This window comes from Cavia porcellus, unplaced genomic scaffold (genome assembly GCF_034190915.1).
Source record: "Cavia porcellus strain 051 isolate PalLab524CR breed Dunkin Hartley unplaced genomic scaffold, mCavPor4.1 scaffold_25, whole genome shotgun sequence".
NCBI lineage: Eukaryota > Metazoa > Chordata > Mammalia > Rodentia > Caviidae > Cavia > Cavia porcellus.
In genome coordinates, this window is record NW_026947508.1 from 20,394,661 (window position 1) to 20,405,200 (window position 10,540).

A 10,540-nucleotide genomic window follows, 5' to 3' on the forward strand; every position below is an offset into this window, starting at 1 on the left:
AATGCAAGAGGATTCTGAGTTCAAGCCCAGCCTGAGCAATTTAGCAACCTATGGAAAACCTGTCTCAAAGGAAGGGCTGGAAATGTAGCTCAGCACAAAGGCACTGGGTTTAATCCCTAGTACCAAAAAGAAAGAAAAATTATGTACAAATATTAATATGTACTAGATTCCACATATGGTCCTACTCCCTAGGGATAACCGTAGTGACTCTTGTGGTCACAGTTGAGCCACAAGGCCCCTCCTGCTGCCACTGGGTGAGGTGTCCAAACTTTACTGGTGAAAGGGAACCCATGGCTCAGCCCTGCCAGGAAGCAGCCTCTGTCCTAACACCAGGGGGTGCCAGAGCTCCAGTACAGAAGTTGCAGTGCCTGTTGGCACTTTGGGGCAGGACCTCCCGGCTAGAATTCCATTTACCTGTCCTGCCTGAAGCAGTGCTGTGGGAATCTCACTAACCTGAAGTGCCTGGTCATCCCTGCTTTTCTTATCACCTGCATCCTGGCTTCTTAGCAGATAGACAGCCAGGTGCCCAACAGGTAGAGAGAGCTCTTACAGAAGGGAGGGACTTGGGCCCACAGGTGGAGGGTGGCTCCCCCTCTTCAGCCTTTCTGGGACTGAGTCTTTCCCTGGCCAGGAACTGGATTCTGCCCTCCAGCCCCTGGCCTGGAGCTTTAGCACTAGCCACATCCCTCATATGTCCCTGTCCTTGTGTTTTGGAAGTCTCATTGATCGGAGAGGATTTGTGCAGTCTGACACCGTGTTGCCCTCGCCCATCAGAAGCGATGAACCAGCCTGTGAAGCCAAGCCAGATGCCAGCCTGGTAGGAGGCCACCCCTGAGTGCGGCCCAGTGCTTGCCACCTGCTGGCCTGTCTGCCCCTCTGAACTCACCTGCCGTCCTCCACGCCTGCTGGGACCCTCCCCAGTCCATCCCAGGGAGGCAAGGCTGCCAAAGACTGAAATCTTCGTATTTATTTCCCTCCCTGCGTGGCTTTCCCTGAATGGTTCCATGGCTGTACCCTCTGTGCCCCACACCCAGGTTCCCACAGCCTTGGGTCCTAGGTCCCTCTGGGCACTCATCAGAGGCAGAAGGGACAGGACAGCCAGAGCCTCTGGAGGCCACCAAGGGGACATGCCAAGTGTCTGCCTGTGCCAGGGTGAGCCCTGTGTGCGTGAGGGTACGACCTGAGTGCCAGGCCTCCTGCTGGGGCAACATCTGGGTCTTGCTGACCCAGAGGTGTCAGTGAGATAGAACTGCTCAGCTGGCTGTGGACCACAGGCCCAGGAGAGAAGTCTCGAGGCTGCTTTGGCTTGCGAGTATCTGCTTTCTCTCTGTAATGATCATTGTTCTTTCTTCTGTTGGGTTTTTTTGATGGGTTTGAGGGTTTTGTATGAAGTTGGCCAGCAGGACAGACAGAGCTAGGTTAGGGGGCACAGCTTGGGTCTGAGGAAGGCAAAGCAGCCAGCCAGGCATCCAGAACCTCCGCTCCCAGGGTCCCAAGCAGCACAGTGGGAAGGGGCCTCACCCACCTCTGCCCATGGAGGCTCCACAAAGGATCCTGGCCTGTTCCTTCTCTCTGAGCATGGGCAAGTTATGCTCCTGCTGGCAATACTTGAAACGGGTTTATTAATGCTGGGTATTTTGCACAATTTTATAGACCTCTTTTTTACATAACCTTTTTTAAAAAGGAACAAGAAGTCTCAAGAAATATAAATATCAAAAAGAAAAAAAAAAGGAACAAGAAGTTAGCCATGTCGCTGTGTGTGTAATGCCAGGCGGGGGTTATCCGAAGGCTAGTTGGATATACTAAGTTTATTACAAGACACTTTCTGGCTGTGAGTGTTCGGTGTGTGTTTGTTCACGTGTGTCCCTGTATGAACGTGGCTGGCTCCCACTTCCCCTGGGCTGCCCCCTTCCACCATCACTGTTGGGGTCAGGAATAGCCTGAGCCATGGAGACAGGGAACATGTACATTAGTCATAAGACACCCTGGGGCTCCCATTAGGGCTCAGTCCCCCATCCTCTTATCTTTCCTTCCTCCATGGACCTCAGATAGCCAGTAGCCGGGGACTCTGTCACCACCTTCTGCCACCCAGCCCCCAGGTTAGGCTTCCAGCAGGGACCTGCCCAGACAGGCAGAGGCGGGGAGTGGTGGGAGGAGTGATGGCACTGGGGAGCGGCTGCTGTCCTACAAGCCACAACCACCCCCAGCCCCCGACTCTGAGCTCTGAGCGTGACCCAGTGCCGGGGTCTAAAGGACAGTGTTTCTGGCAACTGAGGGGTTTCACCAAAGTCAGAGGAAGGAAGCTGAGGGGCAGCCAGAGGCAAGTGAAGGTCCGCTCGCAGCTGGGAGCTGTTCTATCTTATCTAAATGGAGCCTTCTCCATCTAACCCCTCTTGGAACTTCAGGTGGGCTGAAAGGGACATAGGACAACGATGAGTCTCACCCTTTCTTGCTCCAGAGACCACTGGGTCCCCAGGGAGAAAGAGCTCCACCCCGCCTCAGAGCCCTGAGCCATCCTTGGTGCCCTGGGAGCTGGGGAGGAAGCTAGCTAGGGGGCCCCCACCTACCTTTTATTTAAGCCAGTGCTCTTTGATCCTGCTTGTAATAAAACTTTTGTTTTTAAGTGTTGATTTGCTTTGGTTTGGTTTTTGTTTGCTTTTTCTTTGCTGAGACCCCGACAGACCCAACAGGCCCTGTTCTCTGAGACAGGCCCGTGTTTATTTCCTCGGGAGACAGAAGACAGGCAGCTGGAACCCCCATGCCCGCCTGGAGCACTGTCTCCTGGAGGGAGAGAGAAGGGGCTCCTGGCTGAGCCATCCTGTCCCCTCTTCGTCCCCTCCACCTTCTCCTGCCTCGGGCTTGGGACCCCTGAATTTTCCCAGCTGCCTTTTCCCCAGTCCCCGGTGAGTGCTCAGCTGAGTCTGAGACCATAGATCCCAGTGGCAGCCAGAGCCTCTGTAACCACTACCCGCCCCACCCGGGCAGTGGGGCCCAGCCAGACACCTCGTAACACGGGCCCACCTCTCTGGTATCTCCCCCAGGAGGACACCTGTCAGGATTTTGCCATCTCCTGCACAGCCTGAGGGGAGCTAACAGGCCCCTTTGCAGAGGGTTAGCTGGTAAGACCACACTCTCCTGTCGGCCAGCACTGCCACTGCCCTCACACACCATCTCATCCTCATCGCATGCCTCGCCCTCCCCGTGGGGTTCCTCCATCTGTCCAGTGTGTGGTGTGGTGTGTGTGCTGGTGGCGGAAGGTCCCCAGGGCTCTCCCAGGTGGGGATGGACTGAGGAAATGGCTCAGTCCATAGTTCTCATAGGGCGGCTGACCCACTGGGAGAGGAGGTGAAGGGTGAGGCCGCTCTGAGGTGCCTGGGCCTGTTCTGGTGGTATCCTGGTGTGCAGGGGCCCTTGGTCACTAACACTCCTGCGTCCTGGCTTTCTGTTCTTGCTAAGTTTTGTTTCACCTGCCTGTTTTCTGTCCTGCCTCATTGCCTGTTGCCCTTCTCTGGGGGAGAGGCAGGTGCTGTGGCAGCCTGTCCCCACCCCACGCCCCTGCAGGCCACCCCGCCATGCATCCCACTAACCCTCTCTCTTCTCCTCCTTTGCTGTCCTGCCTGGGATCTCCAGTGTGTGCGAGGGCTTAAGGACCTCCTGAGGACCGCTGCTCTCTGCCTCTCCAGGAGTGGCCTGGGGGGAGCCAGGCACCTGGCACCTCCATCTGCCTAACCTGTGGCCCGTCTGCCACCATCTGTGCCTACAGAGTCTGCCCCCCAGCCTGCCCTACCCGTGTGCTCTCTGGGCCCCCCCATGGGGGCAGGGGCTGGCCTTATTGCTTCCCACTCTGTGCCGGCCAGAGTGCAGAAAGCCATATCCAGCGCCAGCACAATGCTGTGATACTATGCTGAAACTCCTCCTCCTCCCCTCCCCCCAGATTAGTGAGGAGACTGAGAATCTCGTTTTAGAGCCCCCCCACCTCCATCATCATCAAATTCTGGCATAGCCACAGTCAAGCAGAGCAGGTTTCTTCTGGAGCTGCCTGGGGTGTTCATGACGCTGCTGAACAAGTTTGGTGGCTGTTCAAAGCACAACCAGCTTGACATTGTTCTCACGGCCCTCCCCTCTGTTCACCCCAGTAGGTAGGATGCAAGGGGGGACCACATCCTCTGCTCCAGGTACCATGTTCTTCAGAGCACCTAAAGGAAACCAGCCAGGCCCTAGAAAATCAGCTAAGCCCAGGGCTGGGGGCTGCTTGTCTGCTGTCCTATACCTTTTATAACCAGAATAAAGATTCCTTTCTTCTTGCCAAACCCTTGACTGGTGCCGCTTTGACTTGGGGTCTGTGGATGGGCCTGCAGCGGGTGTGCCGATCACGCTTTGCCTTGATTCCAGCCTTGTTCCCACTGGTCAGTTTACAGGAGACAACAAAACCACAAAACCGGGAAGGACATGGGGGCAGCGACCAGTGGTCTAGCTGTGTCCCTTCAGGATACCTGTCTCCATCGCAGGCTCTTCAAGCCTTAGCTGACCTGACTCTGAAAGGCCTCAGCCCAGGCCAAGACCAACAGGTTAACTCTAGCCTGCGGCTCACATCCCTGAACCGAGCCCAGCCCAGGGTCACAGCCTCCATGGCAGCTTGTCGCTTGCCAGCTGCCATGCACACTGCTCTCTGATCTGAGAACCAATCACTGCCGCCACTGGGCAAGGGCTTACCAGGTGCATTTTCTCACCTTCACCCAAGAGGAAGGTGATGGCCCTTCTACAGAAGAGGGAACTGAGGCTTGGGGAAGATTCAGGAGCTGGCCAGAGTCACTCAGCCGGGCAGGGCAACCTGATTTCTGCCCCTTCTGCTCTGCCGAGGAATGAGTACGGCGTGGGAGCACTGGATCTTGAGAAGCCCTTGTATCACATGCAGTAGGGGGGAGCTTAGAGATGACTACGAGGCAGCCTCCAAGATCTGGGAAGCTGAACCTGGGGGCAGGAAGGGGCCTGCCCAGGGCCTTATAACAGAGGTGGAATGCAGTCCCACACCCTGACCTCATTCCATTGTCTTTGCATAAATTCCCCACTATCTCCCAGACCGGACTGGTTCAGGAGATGTGGGCTGCCCTGCACAGCAGTGCCTTGAGGAGAAAGACTCTGAATAGCTGAATCACTTAAAAGTAATTTAGCATCCCTCCCAAAGGCAACTGGTAGAGAAAGCTCTCAGCTGTATAACTGGTCTCTTACAACTAACCAGGAGGAAAAGGTGCCAGAGCCTCTTGTAGTTACTTCTTTATTTTGAACTGAGGAGACAAAGGGATATTTTTTTTTTTTTTTTTTGGTAATGGGGATCGAACTCACCACCTCATGCTTGCCAGGCAGGTGCTTATGCTGCTGAGCTAAATCCTTGGCAACAAAGGGATTTCTTATGAAGCTCTTTCTGAATTAACTAGAGCCCTTGCCCTGTGTTGTTCCCAGTAGAGGTAGACAGCAACTGATTTCGCTGCCCCAGAGCCCTTCAAAGCCTGCTGCTACAAGCCGAGGAAGGAGTAGTTGAGTATGTATGGCCCAGGGCCGTGAGCTGCCACTAGACGGATGCTCCAGAAGAGTAAAGAGGGGCAGGCAGGATGGGGAAAGCCCACTCGGGCTGCAGCCTCAGCCGCTGTCCTGCTGACTCAGGCAGCTGATAGAGCGCTAAGCCCTGCCGGGGCCTGCTGCCTCCTGTCTGCCTGTGCTCCTTGACTTGAGAAATAGAGGCCTGGAGGCAAAAGGAGGTAACAGACAGGAACTGAGTCAGGATCAGCAGGCCAGAGCCAGCAAGAGAGGGTGAGGCAGCCTGGCTTCCAGATTCTACCTTGAGCTTCAGCAAAAAAGAAAGGGTAAAGAGGCTCAAGGTGTGCAGAGGACCTAGAACCTGTGCTGTGAACCACTCACTACCAGGAACCTGGCTGAAGAGGTAGGAAGAGAATGCCTCCTCCTTGAATTTAAAAGAAGCTCCAAAATTCCTAGCCCTGCCAGCTTCCTCCATGTTTCCCCCCAGGACTTGGGGAGGCTCAGACTGGATAATTCCTGCAAAGGAACTTCCTTGAGGGCTTGGGGCCTGCAGACAGCAGAGAAATCTCCAGCACAGCAAGGGAGGAGGCAGCACTGAGCCATCTGACCATGTCTGCAGAGGGCAAACTACCACTTCTGTCCCCTGGACACTCAGCTGGGCAGCATCTGGTCTTCAGCTTAAACTTCCCTTGGGACCTTCAGCTAAAACTTTTCTTGGGACCTCTCATTTCATAGAACCCACCTCTGTGTTAGTATTTCTTTTTTGGTACCAGGAATTGAAATGACCTCATGCTTGCCAGGCAGGTGCTGTGCTGCTGAGCTATTCCCCAACCCAGTTTTTAGGGTTTTGTTTTGTTTTTTGGTCTTTTGAGACAGGGTCTCAGTCTCGCTATGCAGTCCAGGCTGGCTGTGGGCTCACTTTGTAGCCCAGGCTGGTCTTGAACTTGCAAACAATTCTCCTGTCTCAGCCTCCCAAGTACCAGCTCAGTATATCTTTATATATGTTTATAATAGTAAAGTTGGCTGGTTTTTACAGTCTAATCATTACCACCCACTCTACTAAGTGTTTCTGTTCACTTATTTAATCCTTACATGTTTCATTTTATAAGTACAGGGACTGAGGCTTGGAAAGGTGGTCACTTGGCCACAACAGTTTGTAAGAATTCAACTTGGGCAGTCTTGATTTCAAAAATACCAGGCTTGGGGGCTGGGGATTTAGCTCAGCGGCATAAGAGCCTGCCTTGCAAGCAGGCAGTTGTGAGTTCGATCCCTGGTACCGATAAAAAGGAAAAAGACAAAAAAAAAAAAAAAAAAAACCAGGCTATTCTGTCTCTCATAGAAAAATAACATTCACCATTAATAATTTGGGGAGAATAAAAAAAATTTTTAAAAAGTGTCAGTACATGGTGGCCCATGCCACAATTCCAGCACTCTGGGAACCTTAGGCATGAGAACAGTGAGTTCATATGCAGTGTGGGCAATTAGCAAGTTATTGAGATCTTGTCTCAAATAAAAAAAAAAAAAAAAAGGATCAGGGATGCAGCACAGTGTGAAATATTGTAGCACAGTGGGTTCCATCCCCAGGTCCCAAGTACCATCAAAAAAAGACAAAAAAAAGTTATGTAGTCTACCTAAAGATACCACTCAGCCAGGCATGGTGGCACATGCCTGTAATCCCAGCCCTTAGGAGGCTGAGGCAAGAGGATCAGCCACAAGTTTGAGGCCAGCCTGGACTACACAGTAAGACCCCCTGCCTTAAAAAAATAAAAACTAAAAAGAAAATAAAGATGTCCCTTATGAGTTGGTAATTTAGTAGTCTTTTCCATTGTTTCCCATGTCAAAGCTCCTATTCGAGCAAAGCTTCAGGGAATCAGATCTAATATTCCTCTTCTTCCTGGGAAACCTCTTGGATTAGCCCAGACTTGCTCCTACCTTTCCTTGTGGCAAAGAGACAGTTTTCACCTTTAGTCCTTTGAGTCCTGGGTCAAGCTCCTCTCCAAAGGTGTCCAGGTATTCAGGAACCTGGGGAGAGTTGGACTCAAAATTTGGACTGGCTGGAGTCCACAGAAGCCCCATCCTGAGCCCCATCTGAGCTTTTGCTGGGAGCGGGGCTACTAAGAAGGCACCTACCCTCCAAGGCTTGGTGCCAACAGTCAGTGATGCTTTTGGTGAAACTTGTAGACAGGGACCCCTGCTAGCAGGGACAGATGGTTGGCAAGGGAGGCATCCACCTCTAAGGCCTCTGTCAGAGGCCAGAGTTGAGGCCACAGTCAAAGAGAAGGGACAGGGAAACTTCTAGAAGCCTGGCTGGGGAAGACCTCACTCAGCTGGAATTGCCACCCCATAAAAAGAAATGCTATGTGTCACTGCAGCCTCCTTCCTCAGTCCTATCTCTCTCCCCAGGTTGCTAGCGTCCCCCCTGGGGGAGACCAAACTGGACTGAGCACCCAGGTGGCCTGCTTTCCACCTGTGACCAAGGGCAGTCTGAGTCAGACTGGAAAGTGGAGCAGCCAAGGAGCTGGAGCCTCACCCTCTGGGAGCCCCCACTGACACTTCATGGCAGGCAGCTTGAAGAGGGCAGGTGACCTGGTGTGGAGAGTCAGAGGCTGCATCTTCAGACAAGTGGCAACAGGCCACCAACTTGAAAGGGCAGATCCTGCTGTGATGGGGAAGGTGTCCGGCAAACCTACCAGGTGACTAATTACAAAAGGGCTGGAGCGTTAGAGGCCGCTTGTTAAACACTTCATTAAGTGGCACCTTGAAAGCTGCCACCTGTGCATTCTCAGGGGTCAGAGGGAGAGCGTGGAGCAAGGGAGGAAGCCAGTGTGTCTTCAGGGAGACTCGGGAAGAAGACCGAATCCAACCTCTAGAGACGGTGCTCATGGGTCAGAGGCCTCCATGGTAGAAACATCAAAGAAAGCAGGGTGCAGGGAGCAGATAGCTGCGTGACATTGAGCGAATCTCACCCCTTTCTGAGACAGTGTTCTCACCTCTCCAGTCTGTGAGACATCATGGGGATTAAGTGAGATCACGGCTGAGAAAGTGCTTGGGAACTGCAGCCCTGCCTACATATGAGTTATCTCACCTGCACCAAGAGAGTAACATACCTGGCAGGATTAAGAACCCCACCCTCTAGGGCCTGGCAGCTTCCTAATTTGGGCCTGGCGCAATGCAGCCCTGAACAGCAGGGGGCAGCCGGGAGCTCGGAAGGCGGAGACCACACCCAGTTTCCCTAGCTGACTGTCCAGATGACTCACTCACCTTCACATCCCCGCCCTTTTACCTTTAAGGAAGAGCCGGAAAGGGTGTGGGGAGAGGAGGAGAGAAGGAGGCAGGTCTTGGGTCTCAGTCCCGCCCCTGCCTCTCCCCACCCTTGTCTGGGCCAGGCTATTCAGCCAAAAGGCAGGCTGAGTGCAGGAGAGGCACAGAACCCGGCATTGGTCCCTTGGCAGCAGGTTAGCCTGACGCCCGACCTTCTGTCCCCAGAGCCATGGAGAGAGCCAGTCTGATCCAGAAGGCCAAGTTGGCAGAGCAGGCCGAGCGCTATGAGGACATGGCAGCCTTCATGAAGGGCGCTGTGGAGAAGGGTGAGGACCTCTCCTGCGAAGAGCGAAACCTTCTCTCCGTGGCCTACAAGAACGTGGTGGGCGGCCAGAGGGCTGCTTGGAGGGTCCTGTCCAGCATTGAGCAGAAAAGCAATGAGGAGGGCTCGGAGGAGAAAGGCCCTGAGGTCCGAGAGTACCGCGAGAAGGTGGAGTCGGAGCTCCGGGGCGTGTGCGACACGGTCCTGGGCCTCCTGGACTCCCACCTCATCAAGGAGGCTGGGGAGGCCGAGTGCCGGGTCTTCTACCTGAAGATGAAAGGCGACTACTACCGCTACCTGGCCGAGGTGGCCACCGGAGACGACAAGAAGCGCATCATCGACTCTGCCCGGGCAGCCTACCAGGAGGCCATGGACATCAGCAAGAAGGAGATGCCACCCACCAACCCCATCCGCCTGGGCCTAGCCCTAAACTTTTCTGTCTTCCACTATGAGATCGCCAACAGCCCTGAGGAGGCCATCTCGCTGGCCAAAACCACTTTCGACGAGGCCATGGCTGACCTGCACACACTCAGCGAGGACTCCTACAAAGACAGCACCCTCATTATGCAGCTGCTGAGAGATAACCTGTCGCTGTGGACAGCCGACAACGCCGGGGAAGAGGGCGGCGAAGCTCCCGAGGAGCCCCAGAGCTGAGCCTGCCTGCTGCTGCTGCCTGCCCAGCCCTGCCCGCTCCAGTCCCCAGCCGCCCAGAGGACTTGTACGGGGTGGGAGGCCCGGCCCTTCCCAGACCTTTTTGAGTGCACCGCCCCAGCCCACAAAGGCTCCTCCGGGGACGCAGCTGCGCTGAGGCCACCGTGCCCAGGAACCACTCTTCACGCACCAGCAGCGGGACACCCCATCCACCTCTGCTCCTGGCGCCCCTTCTTCCTACCCCACGCTACTCCTGACCCGAGCCACTTCCCCACCCCGCGCCACCCTCTGGCCCCTGCTGCCTCTGGATCTTAGGAATCAAGAAGCGTCCCACCCGTGGCTGTGGCTGAGAACTGGACTGTGCGGCAGAGGCTGGAGAAGGGTGTGTGCGTGCGCATGCGTGTGAGTGTGTGAGAGTGAGTGAAAGTGCATCTGTTGGGTGTGACCATGTTCCTCTCAATAAAGTTCCGCTGTGACACTCCTGGCTTTTCCACTTATTGGCCTTGGGCTGGGAGCGGGACTGATGTATGATTTAGAGGCTGACTTAGGACCTCAAAGTTAAGGCCCTATCCTCCTTTGTTGCTAGCCTGGTGGCCCGCAGGGGAGACCTCGGGACACACACGCTGCAGCGAATGCCCGGAGGACCCCAGACTTAAAGCAAGAAGTAGCTCCACCCAGCTTTTAGACCGTGGGGTGGGAATAAAGGGAAATGGGCTGACGGGGAACAGGCGCAAGGTGGGTGGGAAGAGCCGCGGGGAGCCCGGCCGACCT

General features: G+C 54.7%; 2 protein-coding genes across 6 annotated transcripts in view; both read left to right on the plus strand.

Moving 5' to 3' along the window:
* The window catches only part of Zdhhc18 (zinc finger DHHC-type palmitoyltransferase 18), a 43,720-nt gene extending 34,955 nt beyond the window's left edge, over window positions 1-8,765 (plus strand). For 2 of the 5 annotated variants that reach the window (XM_063235841.1, XM_063235845.1), the window contains exons 8-9: window positions 718-817; window positions 7,939-8,765. In XM_063235841.1, coding sequence (XP_063091911.1) covers window positions 718-817; window positions 7,939-8,085 — 247 coding nt within the window. In that variant the 3' untranslated portion in view covers window positions 8,086-8,765. Of the gene's footprint in view, window positions 1-717; window positions 2,629-3,041; window positions 3,120-3,630; window positions 4,311-7,938 lie in introns of those variants that run through there. The other 3 variants (XM_063235843.1, XM_063235842.1, XM_063235844.1) reach the window with 3 other exon arrangements.
* Window positions 8,766-8,898: 133 nt separating this feature from the next.
* Window positions 8,899-10,247, plus strand: Sfn (stratifin). The gene has a single exon (XM_003471295.5). It carries the CDS (start codon window positions 9,026-9,028, stop codon window positions 9,770-9,772), a length of 747 nt encoding a protein of 248 aa, XP_003471343.3. The 5' UTR covers window positions 8,899-9,025; the 3' UTR covers window positions 9,773-10,247.
* Window positions 10,248-10,540: the final 293 nt, after the last annotated feature.

Bases quoted from the DNA above. Each gene is read 5' to 3' on its own strand.
- Sfn (XM_003471295.5), top strand. From the start codon at position 9,026: ATGGAGAGAGCCAGTCTGATCCAGAAGGCCAAGTTGGCAGAGCAGGCC.